At 54.2% G+C, this 21,096-nt stretch overlaps 6 protein-coding genes across 6 annotated transcripts in view; 3 read left to right on the plus strand and 3 right to left on the minus strand.

Moving 5' to 3' along the window:
* Positions 1 to 542: 542 nt before the first annotated feature.
* MONBRDRAFT_29131 (uncharacterized protein) lies at positions 543 to 1,946 on the plus strand (the record flags this gene model as incomplete). The annotated part of the gene is made up of 7 exons (XM_001749515.1): positions 543 to 626; positions 746 to 899; positions 1,046 to 1,151; positions 1,286 to 1,368; positions 1,501 to 1,577; positions 1,657 to 1,712; positions 1,787 to 1,946. The coding sequence occupies 7 exons, from the start codon at positions 543 to 545 to the stop codon at positions 1,944 to 1,946; spliced, it is 720 nt and encodes a 239-aa protein (XP_001749567.1).
* Positions 1,947 to 2,659: 713 nt separating this feature from the next.
* MONBRDRAFT_29132 (uncharacterized protein) lies at positions 2,660 to 4,035 on the plus strand (the record flags this gene model as incomplete). Its single annotated transcript, XM_001749516.1, has 7 exons — positions 2,660 to 2,737; positions 2,948 to 2,997; positions 3,163 to 3,256; positions 3,358 to 3,427; positions 3,503 to 3,591; positions 3,698 to 3,806; positions 3,920 to 4,035. The coding sequence occupies 7 exons, from the start codon at positions 2,660 to 2,662 to the stop codon at positions 4,033 to 4,035; spliced, it is 606 nt and encodes a 201-aa protein (XP_001749568.1).
* Positions 4,036 to 4,736: 701 nt separating this feature from the next.
* MONBRDRAFT_34208 (uncharacterized protein) lies at positions 4,737 to 5,624 on the minus strand (the record flags this gene model as incomplete). The annotated part of the gene is made up of 3 exons (XM_001749578.1): positions 5,380 to 5,624; positions 5,052 to 5,209; positions 4,737 to 4,985 (listed from the first exon to the last, which is right to left on the minus strand). Coding segments are annotated over exons 1-3 (516 nt in total), but the record flags the coding sequence as incomplete, so codon positions are not given.
* A 737-nt stretch (positions 5,625 to 6,361) lies between these two features.
* MONBRDRAFT_29134 (uncharacterized protein) lies at positions 6,362 to 14,923 on the plus strand (the record flags this gene model as incomplete). Its single annotated transcript, XM_001749517.1, has 24 exons — positions 6,362 to 6,790; positions 6,947 to 7,018; positions 7,119 to 7,190; positions 7,295 to 7,366; positions 7,476 to 7,544; positions 7,667 to 7,816; positions 7,839 to 7,907; positions 8,033 to 8,104; positions 8,227 to 8,298; positions 8,368 to 8,488; positions 8,654 to 8,708; positions 9,323 to 9,427; positions 10,098 to 10,480; positions 10,603 to 10,787; positions 10,906 to 11,060; positions 11,180 to 11,319; positions 11,500 to 11,567; positions 11,732 to 11,865; positions 11,970 to 12,031; positions 12,150 to 12,663; positions 12,839 to 13,277; positions 13,638 to 14,095; positions 14,211 to 14,282; positions 14,440 to 14,923. The coding sequence occupies 24 exons, from the start codon at positions 6,362 to 6,364 to the stop codon at positions 14,921 to 14,923; spliced, it is 4,452 nt and encodes a 1,483-aa protein (XP_001749569.1).
* A 183-nt stretch (positions 14,924 to 15,106) lies between these two features.
* MONBRDRAFT_38803 (uncharacterized protein) lies at positions 15,107 to 18,125 on the minus strand (the record flags this gene model as incomplete). Its single annotated transcript, XM_001749579.1, has 2 exons — positions 16,881 to 18,125; positions 15,107 to 16,106 (listed from the first exon to the last, which is right to left on the minus strand). The coding sequence occupies exons 1-2, from the start codon at positions 17,957 to 17,959 to the stop codon at positions 15,107 to 15,109; spliced, it is 2,079 nt and encodes a 692-aa protein (XP_001749631.1). The 5' UTR covers positions 17,960 to 18,125.
* Positions 18,126 to 20,621: 2,496 nt separating this feature from the next.
* MONBRDRAFT_29135 (uncharacterized protein) overlaps positions 20,622 to 21,096 on the minus strand; it is a gene marked incomplete at both ends in the record, with an annotated part of 871 nt that continues 396 nt past the window's right edge. Inside the window, 2 exons of the mRNA XM_001749580.1 lie at positions 20,622 to 20,743; positions 20,873 to 21,056. Coding sequence (XP_001749632.1) covers positions 20,622 to 20,743; positions 20,873 to 21,056 — 306 coding nt within the window. The remainder of the gene's footprint in view (positions 20,744 to 20,872; positions 21,057 to 21,096) is intronic.

The following is a 21,096-nucleotide window of genomic DNA, read 5'->3' on the forward strand; positions in this document are numbered from 1 at the left end:
GCGCGCGTATTGAGCTTTTGAGCTGGAGGAGAGGTTGTTGAAGATTATGTTGCGGTGTTATAGTGTTTATCATTTTGGGGGTAAGGTAGTTATTGTCGCCAAACAAGGTCTTATTGAATTGGTTCAGGACGAGGGTTCATGAAAACGTGCTTTGGCTCTGCGTCTTGGCGCGATTTTCTCGGGGCATGGGGGTGGTGAATGTTCTTCAGGTTGATGCCCAACGCTCATGACATGGGGCCCCGACTCACTGCCATTCAGCCGTTCAGCCGTTCAGCATGCACGTGCACCAAGATGCTGAATTCGGAGTTGAAAACTTTATTTCCCAGAGTCATATTCAATAATAACATTTGTCGGGAGACGAGCAGACGAGCAGCGGGGAGCACGGAGCCGTGCTGGAGGCGAGCTGGGAAAAAAAAAAAAAAAAAATGAGGCTGTGGGTGGTGGTTTGGGAGTGAGGTCCGTTCTCAGGGTCTAGGGGAAAGCAGTGCAGAGACGGGCCAGTGTGCGTGTGCGTGTGTGCGTGTGTTGTGTTGCATGCCATCATGGCTCAGCGATCAAGACCGAGGCAAACGCGGGCGAACCAGACGGCGATGGACCCCAATGTCAAGCGCAAGCAACCCCCGCCGGTAGCGCTGCTTTGCTGTGGGCCGGCGACTGCTCGTTTTGGGCACAGAGTACCCGCATGCAGCCTACAACTGGCCCAAATCTCACCGCGTTTTGCGGCGCTTTGCATACCATGGCATAGAAACGGGTCAAACGGGAGCGCATCATCGAGGGCACGCCCGAGAGTGAGGCATTGCGGGGCGGTCTTCCAGACCTCTTGTTGCCCAATTTGCGAGTTTTGATCATTGGCATCAATCCAGGCGTCTGGTCAGCTGCTCGTGGCCACCATTATGCAGGTTAGAGCTTTGCAAGGGTCCTCGCCGGCGACGCGGGGTTGACTTCAAGCCTGTCCGCGTCCGCGCTCACTCGCGGCTATCCCCCGCATCCGCAGGTCCTGGAAACCACTTTTGGCCGTGCTTAAATCACTCGGGGCTTCTCCCAGCTGGCGTGGAGCTGGGCTGGCAAACTGACATGTCTTGTGGCCAATATGGGATTGGGTTTACCAACTCGGTTGCGCGCACGACTCGCGGGCAGATGGACCTGGACAAGTTGGTCTGCTCTACCCAAACATTGGTCGCGACATTTTGAAAAAAAACATTGGTCGCGGCATTTTGACCGCCGGCTTTCTTTTGACATGTGATGTTCACTTGTCCTACCATGCTCTCGGGCAACCGTGGTGCAGGTCGGAAATTGAGGACGGCGTGGCGCGTCTGAGGCAACTCATTCAAGAATATCAACCTGCCATTGCAGCGTTTAATGGGAAAGGTGAGCATGTTGTCGGGTGGGGCAAGCACTGGCTCGTGTTGCTCGGGCAGTTGTCCGCACTTTTTTCGTGTCGCTCGAGCAGGCAGTCACAATCACCTCGACCTTGGGCCGTACTGGCTTCTTTTTTGTCAGGCGTCAGCGAAATCTTTTTTAAGCGTCAGTTTTCGCGCAAGGTCACGACGCTCGGACTTCAGCAGGAGACCATTGGGGTAGGAACACGTCACGGCCGTGTACACGGGCCCTTTTCACCACGCGTGTCTTTTAACTTGACGGGATTGATTGGTGCAGGAAACGCGCCTTTATATCATGCCGTCGACCTCGCCGCGCGGCGCCACAAGACCCAGGTCAGCATTGGGCGACGGCCTGTTTGGCATAGCGTGGGCGGAGCTCATACAGGGTGGGCTGATGTGCGACGCAGGTGGCAAGACAAGCTGCCTTTCTTTCGGGAACTGGCAGCTCTGGCAAAACCAGCCATCAAAGCAGATGAGGGTGATTCTGTCGCATTGCCCGCACAACCCACCACAGTGACGGTCAAGGCTGAACCAACCGAGGCCTCCGAACCGGCCAAGCCAAAGTAGATCAACCGTGCTGAGCGCGCCCCTGCAAGGGGGTAAAGGCTGTGAATTGACTAATGTCTGTCATCTCGAGGCCTTGTCAAGACTCTCGTGGGTCTGTTCCCACTTGCTTTTCCAGCACGCCCCACATATCAGTTGAGTTGAGAGAAGCCTAGACCCAGGCTTGTGGCAGTGGCAGTGGCAGTGCCTGTGTCTGTAGCAGTGGCAGTGGCAGTGGCAGTGGCAGTGCTTGTGTCTGTAGCAGTGGCAGTGGCAGTGGCAGTGTCACCATAAGCTCGCCCCTAAGCTCTTCTCTCTTTTGTTTTGCACTTGTCCTTCTCGCGTTTTCCCTTGGTTCACTCGTTCCTCTGTCTCTCTGGTGCTGCAATTTGTTAGTCCCTCTTCTCTTTGAAAGTAATCAAATTTCCCCCAATCTCTGTTTCTCTCTCTGTTAATACTCAATTTTTCCCCACGAATTCTCTCCCTCTCTTTGCTCCTTTCTACATTTCTCTGAACCTCTCACGCGCTGACTCTCTCTCTTCGTTTCTCTTTTCACCACTTTTTTCGTTGTGTGTGTGATGACGTTGGCGGTTGTCGAGCGCGCGCTACTGACGACAACGACGAGGCAGCATCGACTCGTTGGCAAGCAAGGGACCCGGACGGCATTTATTCAACTCGGCAAACGTGTGTGTAGCCTTTGCACCTCATCGTCTGCCTCTTCCTCTTTGCTGAGCACGATGGCTAAGCCCACTGTTGTTTTCGTTCTCGGCCCGCCCGGTGCCGGCAAGGGCACGCAAAGTTCCAACATTGTCAAGGTGCGCGCCGGGACCACCTCTCTCTTCCCACCCTCCCTCTCGCTGTGCCCCAAAGGACTAGATGGTCGTCAGAGGGAAGACCAAAACATGCGGAGGGGGGGAGGGGGAGCAGGGATGACCAGGTTTTTGCTTTTGCTCCATGCCCTGATTCACCACTCCCCATGTTTCCTGATCCTTCTGCCCTATTTTCTTTTCGGAATGACCCACTAGAACTTCAACTTTACCCATCTCTCGGCTGGTGATTTGCTCCGCGCCGAGCGGTAAGACGGCACAAAAGGACAATCTGCGACAATCTTGGTGCTAGGGGTGCTAGATTACCATCGAGGCACCCTGTCCCGTGGAGACAGGGTGGCGCGGGGCCTCTCTGATGCATAGCGCTCGACCTCAACTCGATGGGTTGCATCATTGATCTTTTTTGGCCGCAGCAACACGGGCTCAGATTTGGCTGACCTCATCAACGGCTACATCAAGGAAGGCAAGATTGTGCCCGTCAAAATCACTTGTGGCTTGATTGAAAAGGTACGTCAACGCGCGCGCGCGCGCGCGTGTTCAATGGGCGGCACGTTGACATCAGATATTTTTCATCTTCTCATCCACCTGGCCATGACATCCGACCCCAGGCCATGCAAGAGGATCCCAACTCCAAGTTTTTGATTGATGGCTTTCCCCGCAACAAAGACAACCTGGATGGTGAGACCTCGTGAATGCCTCATCGTGTTTGTGCCGCGCACCCCTGATCCCTGGTTTGATGTTGGCTTCTGACAGGCTGGAACGAGGTGATGGCTGACAAGGTTGATGCACGTTTTGTTCTCTTCTTGGACTGCCCTGCCGAGGTCAGCGGGCGCCTCCTGCTTGTGTGGCCCGGGGCACTTGTACCATGCGCACACGCTTAGTGTCGCGTGCCGTCGTGAATACCCTTTTATGCTCATTTCGCCTCGTTTTCTCTTCTTGCTGTCAAAGGTGTCGACCGAGCGTTGCCTTTCTCGCGGTGCTGCCGGAGGTGGCCGCGTCGATGACAACCTTGAATCCCTCCAGAAGCGCCATGCCACATATGAGAATGAGACCAAGCGTACGTGGGCGCTTTTTAGCTTGCTCATCATCCCTTGAAACCACTCGACATTGAAAATAGGACAACTCTTTCTCGTATCATCATGCTCAGCTTTGGTGTGTTTGAACTTGCAGCCGTTCTGGATGAATTCCTGAAGCAGGGCATGCTGCGCAAGATTGATGCCACTCGCGATGTGGATGCAGTATGGACGGATGTGGATGCCCTCTTCCGTGAGGAGAACCTGGCCTAAGTCTGTTTCCGCATCAGATTTGTCTTTGTTCTGGCTCCACTTGAATTGATGCCGCGGTCCAATGTTCGTTGGCTTGTTTGTTGGCTTGTTTGTCGCCATGCTACATTTTCGATTGAAGATGACTCTACAGAACCCTTGGCATGGTCTAGTTCCAGCCGGGGGGTTGGTAGTTCACTCGATCCCATTGCAAAGCTATGTACTCTCTAGGATTAGGGCTTCTGGAATGGATTGGCGGCAATGCGCTCCTATTGCAGCCGCTTGTACCTGGCAAATGAGGCGCGACTGGTCACGGAGAGCGCCTCGTCCCACCAGTCACCGTAGTAGACGACGAGTGAGGCATTAATGTGATGAAAAAACTTGGTGTCTTTGGGCAAGTGATCAATGCAATAACGATAGAGTCGCACGAGGAACTCGGCGTCTTGAAAATGGAGAAGATCCTCGCGAGCTCGTGTCCAGTTCCAGGCAGAGCGCAGCACGATGGGGTGACCATGATGGACGCGCGTGCAGCTTGGTTCGGTACAGCCGGGCAGAATGAGACCGTTGTCGAGACTTACATCGGTGATGATGGTGGGAGGCTCGTTGATGATCCAGTTGACGGGGGTCAAAGGCTCATTTCGCGGGGTCACCAGGTAGTTGTGGGTCATGAAGACCATGTCATCACTCACAGAGTGCACAATGTGGTACAGCTTTCGAGGGTGCCAGGCGTCATCGTCGTCAGCCAAGACCACGTAGCGCCGGGTGGCGTGGTCTACGCCGGTGTTTCGGTTGGCACCGGCATAGAACCTGCCCTGGCGTAAGACTACCTCCAGTTTGGATGGGATGCGGCTAGCACGGAAGACATGCTTGAAACATTCATGAATCAGTTTGGCTTGTTCAGAGGTGCTCACACCGGCAATGACCAGGATGACTTCGGCAGGACAGTAGAGTTCTTGTCGTGTCAGGCTTTGGACAAAACGGTCGAGGGTTGTGGCGAGCCAGGCCTCGGTCAAGTCTGGCCTCTTGATGAAAGAGGGGACAATGACGGAGAAGTTTTCGGCCACCTCGGTGCAAATGGCGTGAGGCAACAAGGGGCATCCTCTGATGGAGGTTCGGGGCCTTGTCCAGCTGATGTTCAAGTCTCGCGAGAGCCTTTGCGCCGCTCTTCTTTGAGAGGACAGCATAAAGTTGGGCGGTGCTGTCGTGATGGCCACGGCAGGGTCGGAATGAAATCCGAAAGACACGACACAGGCGGGGAGAGCGTAAGCGGCAAATTTCAACACGTGCTGGTTTGCTCGAGCGCATCAAGCCGGCTCGCCAGGATGCATGGGAGATGTGGGGCGAGGCATAAAACCGCGGCAAACGTACATGTCATGAGATATGCACCGCCGAGGAGCAGCAGGAAAAGAGACATGCCAATCATCAGCCAACTGAGCTGGCCCCAGCGCCCTGCCACGGGGGCGCTTCCAGAGGCCATGTCGCAATGGTGGGGCGCCCGGGGTGATCCTGGCGATGGACACAAGTCAAGCCTCCGAAGCCAAACTCACCCGCCACACCGGTCACCCCCTCCCACCCCCGAGGCTTCACGGGCCAGTCCAAGCCGTTTGTTTCCCATGCATATCAGCCAAGCCGCGTTGACAGTCTGAAAGTGAATAGATTGCGGTCTCAGTCTCGAGTGTGCCGAAGAGAGAGAGAGAGAGAGAGAGAGTGTGTGTGTGTGTGTGTGTGCGGGAGAGAGAGAGAGAGCGGGGGGAGAGAGAGAGATCAATTGATGCACATGTAGGGGGACGGAGAGAGAGAGAGAGAGAGAGAGAGGGAATATGAGAGAGACTCAAGAGACACAGAGACTCAAGGGACGGAGAGACTCAGAGACAGAGACAGAGCGACAAAGAGACAGAGAGACAGAGACAGAGAGACAGAGAGAGAGACAGAGAGACAGAGAGACAGAGACAGAGAGAGAGACAAATGAATACAATTCAAAGCACAAAGACCAGAACAAATCAAGAGAGAGACAAGGATGCAGAGACTTTGAGGAAGAGACGAGGAAGGGATAGAGGTATAGATGGAGAGTGAGAAGAGGGCGAGGGCGAGGGAGAGGGAGAGGAAGACGGCGAGGGAGAGGGCGAGGGCGAGGGAGAGGAAGAGGAAGAGGAAGAGGAAGAGGAGGGAGGGGGGAGGGAGATAAGAGACGGAGAGATGGAGAGCGAAAAAGTAGACACAGACACATGCCTTGAACGAGGAAGGCATACGTTCGCAGTGATAAAAAAGTCATTTATTTTTTCCAAGTTTACATGTAATCTTTGAATTTTTTTTTTTTTTTTGGATGATGGCTCCGGGCGTGAGGAGGAGGATGAGGGGGATGGGGCTGTTGTTGGGGTCAATGTGCCTGGTTTTGGCTGGGCTGGCGGGGGTGGCTGGGCAAGGTGAGACGGGCGTCGAGCCTATGTTGTATGTGGATGGTGATGGCACTTTGCACATCAACAGCAGCAGCAGCCGTGATGGGGGCGTCGCGCGCGTGTTGATTGACGGGGTTGACGTTTTACAAGAGCTGGCCGAGCAGCGTCAGCTGATTGGCTCCTTTGAGAAGACGGTCAACACCCTGGCCGCCATGACGTTGGTGGTTCACTCGGGCGACGTCGGGTGTGACTTGGCAGTCCCGCCCGGTGTTACTCAGATTCAGGGCAACATCAAGCTCGTGGCGTGTACCGTGCTCACGGCCACCGATCTTATTTGGTCGCTAAGCCGCTTGACCTCGGTTACCGGTGACCTTATCATCCAGGTAGGCCTCTGGAAAAAGCAGATCCTTTTGGCCTCAGACTTCCTTTTGGCCTCAGAGCTACTGCTTGAGCTTTAACGGAATCGGCTGACGCTGCTGCCGCCGCCACCTTACTCATACAATCAACGCATTGCCTCGCTTCCCTGCACGCATCTGCAGAACACGTTGGGATTGACCAACCTGGACGCTTTCAGCCAGCTGACCAGCGTTGGAAAAGATCTCTTTCTTCGGGTATTGCACCTCTCGGCTTGATCCTGCCACCCCGCGCTGGTCTGTGTCCGAGTGCCAGGGACGGGCCCGTTCTCAAGGCTCCATCTGGAATCGTGCGTAGAGCAACGCGGACCTCAGTAATATCAATGGATTACGGGCGCTCAAGCTGATTTCAGGCAACCTGAACATTTTCGTACGATCACATTATTGTTATCCCTCAGTCCCGATGCGTTTGGCCGCGAGCGTGGACAAGAACGTGCACTCATGTCGTTGCCATTGTCGTCTCGTCTTCTCCAGAAAATTAATTTGCTGACCAACATTGATAGCCTCTCAAAACTGACTCGAGTTGAAGGCTTTATCCACATTGAGGTCCGGTCGTCTGCCAATTCGCATCAGGACATAGCCGAAGCATGTTCTGACTCTTTTTTTTTTTTTTTTTTCCCAATTTTCTATGGTCGTTGCCAACCCGATTCTTCAGAGCAACGCCAATATCGAGCACCTAGATGGCCTGTTCAACTGTACCACCAAACAGGGGTTAGCCGTATCTGTACGTATCGTGGACTTGTCAGCTGGTTCAAAAACCTCCCCTTGGCAATGGCGGGGTCATGCTGGCGCAGGGCAAGTGGAGCCCATGTGCTCATTTGTTTGGCTGACACATGGTTGATACAGGCGAACCTTGCCTTGACCAACATCGATGGCTTGAGCAGAATTACTACGTGTTTATATCTGCGGATCAATGTTTGTCAACACCCATGGCTGTACTTGCTGAATGGTTCATGGGAAGCAAAGGGCAAGGGTACGCAGCGGCATCTGAACAACGTAAGCTGATTTTTCTGCGTAGGACAATCCGTTGCTGACCAACCTGGATGGACTTTCCAACCTTTACAGCACGGGCAGCGTCACAATCCAGGTCTGTGTAGCAGAAAGCAATCGCGCTGATGGGGTGGGGGAGTTGATCAGGGCAAGGATTGACTCGAAGCTGGTTGAGACCCAAGGTTATTGATTGTTGTTTCTGATCTTGCTTTTCCCAATTAGAACAATGGGAGGCTGCTGAACGTTGACGGTCTGGCTCGGCTTGACTCTGTATCCTACTACGTGGTAGTTCGCGTACGCCATTCTTCGCGCTTATGGTGCATCTCTTATGAATCTGGTCATAAGCCAAGGGGTATCTTCTTGTGAGCATGTTGAAAGGCGCTCAACTTGATCTTCTCCTGCGAACAACCCTGTAGAACAACCCTCTGTTGGTCAACCTCATCGGCCTCAGCAACCTCAGGCACATTTCAACTAACCTCCGCATTCAGGTCAGGGATTTTTTGCCTTTGACCATGGGCCTGGCATGACCGCATCCTCATGGCTTTCTCGTATCTCAGACAAACGGCAATTTGACAAGCCTCGAGCTGCACAATCTCAACTATGTCGGAACCTATGTGGAAGTGTGTGAGAATCCTTTGCTAAATATGTCGGCAGCTGCTAGCTTGCTGGCCGGTCTCGGTAACGATTCAGAGTTGTGCCATATCATCACCAACCAGATCCCGTGCCCGTGCTGAAGTGACGAGGCAGCCAGGATAATGACTATTCTATTTCAGAACTAGTGGTAGAGGCGTGATGTGAAATGGCTGCCCTAGTCTTGGTGTGGCGTTTATTTTTGCTTGACAGAGGTTCCGTGCCATGAGGATCTCGCGACGTGCGTCACGTGCGAGTGTGAGAAAAGGTTTGAAACAGACACCGCGCGCCGGGTTCGCAGCCGGGTTGTGGTGCGTGTTTGTCATTCTTGCATCAATTCAATTCTGGGGCACGCGCGCGGGCAAAACGTGATGGGAGGATGTGAAGATCTGACATTTGGTACATTTTGTGTCATGGCCTTGGCAAGGCCCAGGACACTGCCGAGGTGGTTGGGTGTTGGGGGTGGATGGGAGACCCGGGGCGTGGTCATGTATATGGCTGGCTGTGACGGGAGGGCGGTTTGAAGCGCAGTTGGATCAGCCTGTCCGAATCTAGGGCTAATGCGAGGAAGTGTTACAAGAGGTAGCTGTCAGCAGGAGTTGCAAAGGAGTCTGCGAGAAGCGAGAAAGAGCAAGGATGGTGATGCTCAGGGCAGACCAACAAGACACGCACCCATCACACGGACGATCGATACACACACACACACACACACACACACACACACACACACACACACACACACACACACACACACACACACACAGACACACACACACACACTTTCCAGATGTCCAGTTGGGTGTCATGTCCCACCTGTAGGGTTTTGTTGGGGGATGGTTTTTCGTGAATTTGCAGCGTTACTTCGGCGCTTTCATGCTATAGATGCTCGGCAATCCGCTTCAACGCTCTCTTCCGCAATCCGCTCGCTAAACCTTACAGTTTCCTCGCTAACTGCTCCTTTCAGTTTCCGCTATCCGCCGCCTTGCTGTAAACGCTCCTTTGCGGTTTCTGCTGTACGCTCGCTAAATCGATCAACGCGTTTCCGCTTTATTATTGTGTGTGACTGTGAATGTCAGGACTTTCGTCAGAACTTGATGGCACGAGTGGTTTTATTTTATTTTTTTTTGCTTCTTTCAACTTTTTTTTTCAACAAATTTTTTATTTTATTTTTTTTTTGGAAGGAAAGGCGGGTGCTTGACGGAGCTCTGCCATTACAGGGGTCAGCAGTGACCGGCAGGGAGAGAGAGTCTGGCGACCGCAGAGCAGCGGCAGCAAAGAAGGTGAATACGGACGGGGATTAGGACACGGCGACTGCAGGCCTGAAAATCAAGGCTGGAGACCTGAGACCCCAAGACCCAGGAGCCAAGACCCAAGGGCTCGAGGCCGGCTCGGCGAGGGGGGGAGGTGTGTGCAAGGCTTGGGCGGAGATGATGCGGCGAGTTTGAGCACGGTCCGCGAGCTCGGACTGGCCTGGTTGCCTCGCCCGACTCCTTTTGGTCTCGCTGTTTTCCTCTCCTTCCTTTTGGTGGGGCGCAACCCAACGTTTGGGCGCAATGCGTCACGGCCCGGGCCGAGCAGGCCAGCGGTTAGCGCGGCTGCGGGCCGCGTTACATATTTACAGCTTGCCGCTCTTGCTCGTGTGCTGTCTTGGTGTCAGCGCGGAGACGTCAACGGTAATCAAGGTGTTCAATGCGCAATTCTCAATTTCTGCCCTGGAGCAATCCCTCACCAACCGCAATGCCTTTGAGACGTGGTCCAACGCCTGCGGACTACCTCCTTTGATTGTGCTCGATGGCAGTGCTGATAACAACGATGATGGATTCGACGCCGGTGACGACGATTTTGATACCGCTTCCAGCACTACCCCGCGTCCGACCTCCACCTCTACTCCCATCCCAGGCCTTGAGCATCCTCACCTGTGCCACTTGAAGCTTGCTGACACGTCTGGCCGGGTTGACCTCACCACAGAAACCCCCAACAAGACGCTGATCTACCCCTCCATCTCGGGTTACCTCAAGGCTGAACTCGACCCCTGCGCAAGTACGTTCCTTCCTTTCCGTCAATGCCCCCAGAGTTCTTGCGAGTCCTTGAGCCCACGACGTAGTTGCTGGTGCGCTTACGGTTTGGCTTCAACCTTGGCGGATGCTGTCCTGCTGTCGCAGAAGCCAATACCTCGTTTGTCTGTCTCGACCACAACCTCAATCTAACCCATCATGCCCGCTTGATGATGCGCCTCGTTCGGGCCATGAGCTGGCGCCATTTAATGCTTTTGAACGACAACACCTGCACCCTCTACAACCTCCCGGCAGCACTTCAATCTGCTCTGCTGGAAGCCGCCGAAGCACATGTGGGTCTCCCCAGCTGAACCCCCAAAGTATAAAAATGATCACCCCCGCGTCCTTTGACCCGATTCTCTCTTTTTTTTTTTTTTTTTTTTTTTTTTTTTTTTTTGACACCCACAATAGGACGTTTCCCTGATTGCCCATGAGACGGCTTACGAGGCATCCTGCAGCAACTTGCCCATTCGTGAACACCCAATTCATCTTTTCCTAGCCAGTGATGTTTACAGTTCGGCCGTGGCATTCGTGCGCTCGCTCAACTACCACAGCAACGATCCACGGTGCGTTGACTTTGCCTCACCCCATGACCTATCTTGATCCGAGTCGAGCTGCTTGCATTCCTCAACGGGTTACGCCTCTCACCTCATCTCACGCCCCAAACGCCATGCTTTGTGCGTAGCCTGGTTTACCTTTACCCGGAGGATATCAATCCTGTATCCTTTGAGACGCTGCTGACCGCCATGACTCCGTGGGACACGACGGGCGAGCTACGTGCCGTGGCCCGTGCACGAACCATCATCGTCACCAGCAAACTGCCTGGTGCGCCGCTCCGCCTACACAAATAGCGTCTTCTTCTTGCCGCATGACGCACTCAAGCAAGCTCAGCTCACCTCGCTTCGTCCCTGCTGGCGTTCACATGCCTATCAGAACTGTCCGAGGATCTGCCCGTCACCGCGCTGGCTGACTCCCTCCTCTCTTTTCTGTCGGGCCGGTGTCCAGAGCTACAGAATCAGCGCTCTGCATTTCAAATGAAGGATGCTGCTGGTAACCCCATGCTGACAGTCCAGGTGCCTCCCACCGCAGCGCTGCCACACTCTTCAACGACCCAGCGCCTACGCGCTCTCATCTCGGTACTTTACTTCGGGCGCCCAGTCGTTCTACGCCTCGTGCCGAGCGCTTCTGCTCTCAAGATGGCCCCACTCACTCGCAGCTCTTCTTGGCATGGGGCTAGGAACCGGGCGAAGTTGTATTTTACTCACTCACAGGCCAGCCGTCCTCGGACCTCATCCTCTTTCCAGCCGAGCCTGATTTGCTCCCAGCTTCGGAATACCCTTTGGTGCTTCGTATTCTCCACGTTGCTTCACGGTACGCCGGGCCGCATGCTCCCAGACTTTGAAACCAGGACCGTTGACAATCTTCTGACGCGATCTGAAGCTGCGCTGACCTGATCCTCGCGTCACGCTTGGTAGGATCGGACCTCCCTTGGAATACGGTGCTGCTGGGGCGGATGCCATGATTGTTGCAGCTTCTGGTACGTAGTTGTCATCAATGTTCTTCTCCACATACCACGCCTCCCCAATCGGACCGGACCGACGCTTACCCGAGTGTTCACTTTCTACATGTTTCACATCCGCGCGCGCTCCCAACAGAGTTTCTGGCAGGAATATTTCCAGACATCAAGATTGAGATTGTCCGTGCAGATGTGACGGGCCGAAACTGCAGCGTCATACTAAGTATCGCCGAGCAGCATGCCGTACATCTGGTTGCCGGCCCGGGCATGTCGGTCTGCGTCTTGCAAGCCATGAATGTCGGCCGCAGCTTGCCTTCGTTGCAATTTATTAGCCCCATCGGCACCAGCGCGGCCCTCTTCAACACCTCTGTCTACCCAAATTATCTCAGCCTCACCGCGTCCACACTCAAGCTCGGTGCCAACCTCTTCAACCTGGTTTCCGCACTTGGCAAGCCCGATTGTGTAACCCTTGTTCACGACTCTTTTCTCACCCCCAACGTGGACGTTACGGATCGTTTTCGTTCGCTGCTCAGCGCCGAAGGCCATGACGTGGCACTCGACCTTGTCTTTCCCGCCAGCGCCGATGAAGTGCTTGTCGACGAGCTGCTCCGTACCCTTTGGGCCAACGGCACAGGCGTCGTTGTCGTGAGTCTGTACGTCAAAGCGATTCCTGTTGCTTCGAACAGCCCTTTTTGAACACGTTCTTCCTCATCCGCAGATCTCGCTTCTGCTCCCCAATTGCAGTTATCCAACGCAGTCACAGTTGCTGTTCAATCGTGCCTACGATCTAGGCCTGCTTGACACCTCAATATTATGGGTCGCGTCCAGGTTTGCGCTTCCGACATCCGAGTGGGACGTCAACGTGCGCCGATCCTTGAGTGGACGCCTCATCTCCATGAACTTGGACACACCCGAGGGTACTTCTCCGTTTGCCGCTCCATTTGCATCTTTCCAGTCTAGCACGGATCACCGTCGATTTATGGCCCAGATTATCGACCACGCCTGGATCATCAATGTTGCTGAGATCGTCATGATTACAGCGGTGGCAGCTGAACGCGTCAAGCACACTCACCGGTTTGGACGTGATCTGAACGCGACGCGTGAGCGGCTGCGCGACTCTGTCTATGCCATCCTCGTCAACAACTCGATTCCGGGACTGTACTACGACCACCTGAATATCGATGCAGATGGCGAGCTTGGTGCAACAGAAACTGTCATCTTCGATGAGAACGGCGAGGTGGTGTCCATTGGAAATCCCGAGGGAGACGTCTTGGGCACCTGGTGGCCCCAAGCCCTTTCTTGCGCTGCCCCGCCCCTTCCTACTCCGCCAGTTGGCGCAGCGCTTTCCACCCCAGCTCCGGTTCAGGCTGTCTCCGACGAGCGAACGTTGATATTGGCCATCGTTCTTCCTCTGGTTCTGTTGGTCCTGCTTGTCCTGTGTCTAATGTTATTTTTTCAAAGGCGACATCGGCAGCGCGTGGATGTTGCCGCAGCCGTGGATCACTGGCAAACATATTGCCCAGAGCCATTGGTGGCCCCACCCATTCTTGCCCGGCGTGACGTTGTTTTAAAGTCTTCTCTTGGCGGTGGTCAGTTTGGGAAGGTTTCCTTGGGCACGCTCCGCCAGGGCCGCGTCATGAGCTGGTCCAAGTCTGCGCATGTTGAGGTCGTGTGCAAACAAGCCCGTGTCGGGGACTCTACGACGAGCACAGAGATGCGATTGCTGACTGAGGCAATTCTGCTCAATCAACTGCAAGACACGATCCACGTCGTCAAACTCATTGGCCTTGTTGTCGAGCAACCAGCACTCATCCTCGTGTTGGAGTACTGCTCCCTGGGGGACCTGGCCCACGTGCTGCGCTCTGCGGTGGAGGACAACCGCCAAACGTCGTTTGCAGTCAAGATGCGCATGGCCCAGGACATTGCTCGGGGCATGGCCAGCTTGACTCGATACTCCATCGTGCACAGCGACTTGAGCGCTCGCAACGTATTGGTTGATGAAAACTATCGGTGCAAGGTCTCCGACCTGGGCTTGGCCTACGTTGGCCCGGACATGCAAGACGTGGGGACCATCACCGCCATACGGTACGCAGCCCAATGCGCCTCGCAATCCCAAAGCCAAGCTGGAAGTGCCTTTCCAGAAAGCATGGCTCGACCTGTATACTCATCACTGCGCACCGCTTCTGACTCGTTATGACAGGTGGGCAGCACCAGAAGTGCTTGAAGGTTCCATCGGCCCACAAAGTGATGTCTGGTCGTTCGGTATCGTACTGTACGTTGCTGAGTCGTGTCAGCTTGACCAGGAAATTGTGGGGGAAGCAGCCGGATTGGCCCCGGGCCACATGTTGTGTCATTAGCCTCACAACATGGTGCCCTGACCGCCGTTTTGTTTTTGCTGCATCCCCACCTTTGTTCCTGGGCAAATTTAGGTATGAGATTATGACTGATGCGGCAGCACTTCCGTATGGAAGTCTCTCCAGCTCCGCTGTAGTGGTTGCCGTAAAGGCCGGGTACCGGATGCCGCGTCCTGTGCGCTGTCCCGTGCCTGTGTATGAGCTGATGGAGCAGTGCTGGAGCGAGTACCGCGCGCGACCCAGCTTTCTTCATCTTGCGGCCCAACTCTCTAGCTTCACCCCGCAGATGATGGGGAAACACGCCAGCACCCCATCGGAGCCGCCAATCCAAGAGCCCGTGGTCTCTTCGATTCCAGGCCAATATTCTCAGCTCAAACGCCCGGGCAGTGTGCCCGTCGCGCACGACGATGCCCACGTTCAAGGTCAAGGTCATGGTCATGGTCTTGGCCATGATCAGGGTCATGATCATAATCATGATGCCATGTCCCATGTCCTTGCGCGCAAATCCAAGCGCCGTAATCTTGATGAAGCCCCTCCCACCTATCTTACGTTGCTATAGGCCCATTGCCCCCAATGCCCGAGCTCATGTGTGCCAATTTTAGAGGTTTGTACTAGTCCAACGAGAACAGGAATGCAATGAATAAATGGTGTATGCCCCATCATGAACATTAATTTATTTATCAATCTAGATTCTGACTGCGACGAAATCACAAAATGAGAGAGAATCATGACGGGGCGGATGTTAAAATTCGTCTTGCAGCTCCAAAGCCCAAGCAATCTCAGCGTCCCAAGGTGATATGGCAGGCATCACGTTATGATATTGGACCACAGGCCAGCCCAAATCGGTAAAATCCTTCTCACAAAGATGCTTGGTGAGCTCTCGGACGTCCATTGGCAAAGTTTGCATAATATTATACGCTTCCACTAGGTCACGACGTCGACGCGAATGGTGGGCGTCAAACTGCTCCCGTGTCCCAAAGTACCGGTCTGTACCTCCGTAAAGCTGCCCACACCGTGCCGCACAACCGTGCGCATCTGCCCCACAGTCGGTCAGACACCAGGCGCAGAATCCACAGCCACACCTGCCACAAGACAGCGCAAAGCACCCATCAAAGTCGAAAAACGCTGTCTTGCAACGTGGGCAGGCCAGTGTCAGAATCTTCTCGACAATGTGCTTGCGAGCGTCCTCGGCCTGACGTTGTCGCTCGTCAAGCTGCGCACGCCTGACTGCTTCACGGGCGGCTTCCTCCCGCAGGCGCTGTTCAGCTTCTCTGTGCGCGGCCTGCTCCGTTTCCAAGCGACGCAAGTCGTCCAACAGCTTGATTGTTTCGCGCGAAACTTGTTGGGGCAGGTCAAAAAAATCAAAGTCCTTCGCCTTGCATTCAGGCACCGGACAAGGCACGGCCGAGCCCCGTGCGAGGCGATCATCGCGCGTGGCAATCTCACGGACGTGGTGATCAAAGCAAGTATTGCAGAGAAAGTGCTCTTTGGTGGAACACCATTCCGGGCGAGTTTGGGGGCAGCTCATCATCCAAACACACACAGCATTCCAAGGGGTTCCTTTGGGATGGTTTTCTCGCGCGCCGCCGTCTTGCAGGTGGCGGTTTCTGGTCGGGCTTGACGGGATGAAGGAATCGGCAGCGATGTTGCCGCCAATTGTTACAGCGATCGCCGTTCCGGCATTTGGGCGGTCTGTTCTTGGGGTGTAGCAGTTGGCAATCGAGATCCAAGCAAGCCACTTTCTTTGGGCAACGTTGCGGTGTACGAACTGAGCGAGTATAAGTATTGACCAAAGAAACGAGCGTCGCCAGACAAAACACATTGAAGACCATCTTGAAGTGACAGTAGGCCAAAGCACCAAGCGCGATCAGACTGAAAAAAACAGCAGCGCGGAGTGCGTAGTGGCGGGCTTTGTGATCAGGGGCCGGGGCCCTCAGACAGGAAAAATGAATCAGCTCAAAGCAGCTCTTGGCCAACGCAAACGTCAATTCTCCCAATTTGAGCAAACACCAAGCACAAGCGGCCAAGCCATTGTCCAAGCAGGCTTTGCAAAAAGCAGCGCCAGATCCTGGAGTGTTGCCAGAAAACGAGAAGAAACAGCGAAGACTGCACGGATGCAGCTCTTGAAAACCGAGGCCAACCTGCCGCGCATCGCCAGGCCCACAACCCCCAATACTAGCCAGACGACCAGCATGTTGAGATCGATCATCAACCACATGTAGATGGAAAAAGTGAGAACGGACTCACTGCGAACCCATTCTTTTGAAAGCACATGAGCAAAATGAAGCGAAGAGAACAAAAGCAAAAGTTAGAAGCTATTCAACTTTTGAGCTGATGATGAGGAGACGATTTTTTTTTTTTTTTGGCGGTTCGTTTGAATTGGCATGGTGTGGTGTGCGAAAGAAGCAAACATTGGACAGAAAAGGCGATGAATCACGAGGTAAGGTCAACCACATCGGCAGGTGGGGCATACTGCAGCTTCAACGGCGCTGTGAACATGACTGATCGGATATCACCGGTATTCCATTTCCAACGCCAAAGCAATATCAGCATCCCAGCGTGGGTCTACAGGCGGTGGACGGGCACGCATTGGTCGAGCAGGTAAGTGGCGCTCTCTTTCTCCTTGTCTCACGTAGTCAGGAATTCCGCCCATAGGATCTGCAACGACTAATGGTGGACGATTTCGTGCGCGCAGAACTGGTCGATGTAGTACATCTACATCCATGAATGGAGCCGGTGGATTCCTTCCGATGGGCCCTACAATAACCTCAGGCCCTCTTGGAACCAAGCCGTAAGCCCCTTGACGAGCTGCCTGCCGCCTTTCCGGGACAAAAGCGGCGGCTTGCAGTGGTTGGGCCTGGGCCTTTGCTTTGTCGACGTGATCCTCTTGACGGACCGGGCGCCAGCCCATATCAATAAAATCCTTCTCACAAAGATGCTTGGTGAGCCTTTTGACTTTTTGGGGCAAAGTCCGCAAATAAGCTTTGACTAAGTCTTGACGTCGACGCGAATGGTGGGCGTCAAACTGCTCCCGTGTCCCAAAGTACCGGTCTGTACCTCCGTAAAGCTGCCCACACCGTGCCGCACAACCGTGCGCATCTGCCCCACAGTCGGTCAGACACCAGGCGCAGAATCCACAGCCACACCTGCCACAAGACAGCGCAAAGCACCCATCAAAGTCGAAAAACGCTGTCTTGCAACGTGGGCAGGCCAGTGTCAGAATCTTCTCGACAATGTGCTTGCGAGCGTCCTCGGCCTGACGTTGTCGCTCGTCAAGCTGCGCACGCCTGACTGCTTCACGGGCGGCTTCCTCCCGCAGGCGCTGTTCAGCTTCTCTGTGCGCGGCCTGCTCCGTTTCCAAGCGACGCAAGTCGTCCAACAGCTTGATTGTTTCGCGCGAAACTTGTTGGGGCAGGTCAAAAAAATCAAAGTCCTTCGCCTTGCATTCAGGCACCGGACAAGGCACGGCCGAGCCCCGTGCGAGGCGATCATCGCGCGTGGCAATCTCACGGACGTGGTGATCAAAGCAAGTATTGCAGAGAAAGTGCTCTTTGGTGGAACACCATTCCGGGCGAGTTTGGGGGCAGCTCATCATCCAAACACACACAGCATTCCAAGGGGTTCCTTTGGGATGGTTTTCTCGCGCGCCGCCGTCTTGCAGGTGGCGGTTTCTGGTCGGGCTTGACGGGATGAAGGAATCGGCAGCGATGTTGCCGCCAATTGTTACAGCGATCGCCGTTCCGGCATTTGGGCGGTCTGTTCTTGGGGTGTAGCAGTTGGCAATCGAGATCCAAGCAAGCCACTTTCTTTGGGCATTGCGCGCAGCGATCGGGTGGGTGTGTCAGCGCACACAAGAATTCGCGGCAACGAGCTTTCCGTGGACAGTGCTTATTTTTTGGAGCATGACTCTCGCATGACTTGGAGCTTCGACCTTGATGGTAAGTTTCATGAGCGGGGTCTTTCGGGCTTGCCCTCTGTCGTGGATGCAGATCCCTGCACGCTTCGACATGGCAGTGCTTGCCCCGCTTGCAGATAGGTGGGCGCTCAGCCGGATGCCAAAGCTTACACCCGACATTGTAGCAGTCCTTGGCGTATCGGCAGCGCTGGCCATGGGTTGAGCGCGTGCCAACTTGGGCCATGTCGCCGATCTCCTCCAAACCTGAAAAGTACATTTCGCATGCGCGCGCACCAGTGGCCGCGATCGATTACAAGCAGAGGTTAATGGTTTGACTTCGTTACCAAAAGAACAATGTCGGAGTTTTTTGATTAATTTCATGAGAGCCAGGTCGTTGGAGCCATTGAGTTTTCGTCGTTATTCTGGTAAAAAGGTGCAACAAGTGCTCAGTTACTTACATCCGGATCGATGTTAGTTTTTTTTAGACGATCTATTTGTCTACTTTTAGACGATGGAGAAAGAAAGTTGTCAACGCAGCGGAGGGACGCAGCCTGTTCTTATGCCCCACAAGTGGGGCATGTTGTGGCTTCGAACACCTGGCAACTGCCGACGTCTCGAAGTCGTTCCTCTACAATGGAAAGGTTTAAATAGGGATTGTTGCAAATGCGGATATAGTGTCCAACGGAGCTCAAAGAGCTCAGGCCGTCAAGATCGGTCAATAGTGGGTGTTGCTGGAAGGAGAGCATCACACGTCATGAATGAGTGGCAGCGCGAAGAGTTGCTAGAGTGCATACGGGTCGTTTGCAAAGGGCACACGGGTCGTTCACGATCCGAGCCAAGCTGGCATTACGCACGGCGATGTACAGGTACGTGTCAATGGCAGTCAGCGCGCCAAAGCCTGCAACAGATGTGAGGGCTGCATTGTTCTACAAAAACATCGGGGAAGCAAGGTGGCTCGTGAGTGGCATCAGAGAAAAGAAACGAGGAGAATGAGCCACAAGAACAAGACAGACGTAAATCGACAAAGCGTCGCCAATGGATTCCAGGGCTTGCCAGCCATCCACCGTCATCAGCTTGGCGTTGTTCTAGGTGGGCAGGAGCGTTGAGATGCAAAAGCAAGACAGTAAAAGATTGATGAGCCTGATGAGCGCAGCTCAAAGAGCAAGAGGCGCACGATAGCACAACGGTAGGGGTAGGGGTTGGGGGTGGGGAAGGCGGGGTGCGACAGGGTTTCAGCGGTGTAGTTTGATCACTGGAGCTGCAAGACTCACGTATACGGATAGCGAACCGTTGATGATGGTCAAGTTCCCAAATCCATTGAGACTTGCTAACCTTTCATTATCCTATGAATCCCGTTGGCCGCATCAAGACGTCGCTGCAAACTCAACGGACATGCGAGAAACTGGGCCCGGGCTAAATCGGGTTGACTGACGCACATGGATAGAGCAAACGCCGGTGATCGAGCCTAGACGGGTCATCTCAATGCTAGAAAGCATCGGGTTGGACTAAACATGGTAAAACCCGGCCTGAGAGTGTTTCCCATACTGTCGCGTAGACACACACCTCAATGAGGACGTCCCCACCAATCTGATCAAGGTGATTCAACCCATCAACGTTCGTCAAGTTGACGTTGCTCTGAAGATCATGGCAAATTCAAGGGGCCACTGAAATGAGATGCGCTGACTTGAGACGCAGGTGCTCGGAGCACATGTCGGCCAGGAAAAAAAAAAAAAAAAAAAAAAAAAAAAAAAAAAAGCAACCCGCGCTGCGAACCCTTCAACTGGCTCAGGGCACAGGTCATGTACTGGCTCGCAGTGACAGAGCATGAAAAAAACAAACCGACCGAAATCATCAGAAATTCGCCGAGCACGCTCAGACTACGCAGGCCATCGAGGTTGACAAGCTCGGAATTTCTCTGTCGGCAGCGCCACCGAGTCGCCAGCAGAAAGGCACGCCTGAGACAAGATGTTTTGCAAAGAAGAACATTGCATTAGCGAAACGCCTCACCTCAACCGCGAGATAACCCCCGATCATGGTGAGCTTGCTCAAGGCGGTGATGTTTGCGAAAAACCGGTTGTCCTGTAGCCGTAAAAACGATGGAGAGCTGCGCGTGAGTGACGACCTCGGCGAGAAGCTCAGGAGAACAAGAAGACAGAAATGACACAGGCCTCTCTTTGCTAGCCCCACGCGCATCCACAAGGCCTGCAGAGCAGATGGTTCATTTTTCGATCGCACCGCAATTTCGACATTCCCCGAGACATGGACGAGATTCTTCAAGTTTGGCAGATGGGCCGCGGCCGTGGCATTGCAGTCATGCAGTTCAAGGCTGCCCACAACGTGTGTGACGGCAGGGTTCACCTCGTCAAGATTGCACCCAACATCCCCATTGTGGATCAACGGCGCCGGCGGTATGGGTGGCAGGGTGGATGGCGCCGAGGTGGTGTGCGCTTGCCGCTCGCAAGCCGCTCGCAACGATTCCAGCTCCTGCAAAACATCCACGCCGTTCAAAATGATACGCGATCCGCCCAGGTTCGAGCTGGTGATGTGCAAGTGTCCCTCCGCATCCACCTCAATCGTAGCCTCATCCGTACTCGTCACCGTGCCTGCAAGGACCACCACCACCGCCATTCCAAACACCGCCCAGAGTGACCTCATCGCAAAGAGAGAGAAGAGCGAAGAGAAAGAAAGAAAAAGAGAGAGAGAGAGAGAGAGAGAGAGAGAGAGAGAGAGAGAGAGAGAGAGAGAGAGAGAGAGAGAGAGAGAGAGAGAGAGAGAGAGAGCTCTGTGTGCGAGAGCTCTGTGTGAGAGAGAGTATGAGAGAAAGAGAGAGAGAGAGA

This window comes from Monosiga brevicollis, genomic scaffold (assembly GCF_000002865.3).
Source record: "Monosiga brevicollis MX1 MONBRscaffold_31 genomic scaffold, whole genome shotgun sequence".
Classification (NCBI taxonomy): Eukaryota; class Choanoflagellata; order Craspedida; family Salpingoecidae; genus Monosiga; species Monosiga brevicollis.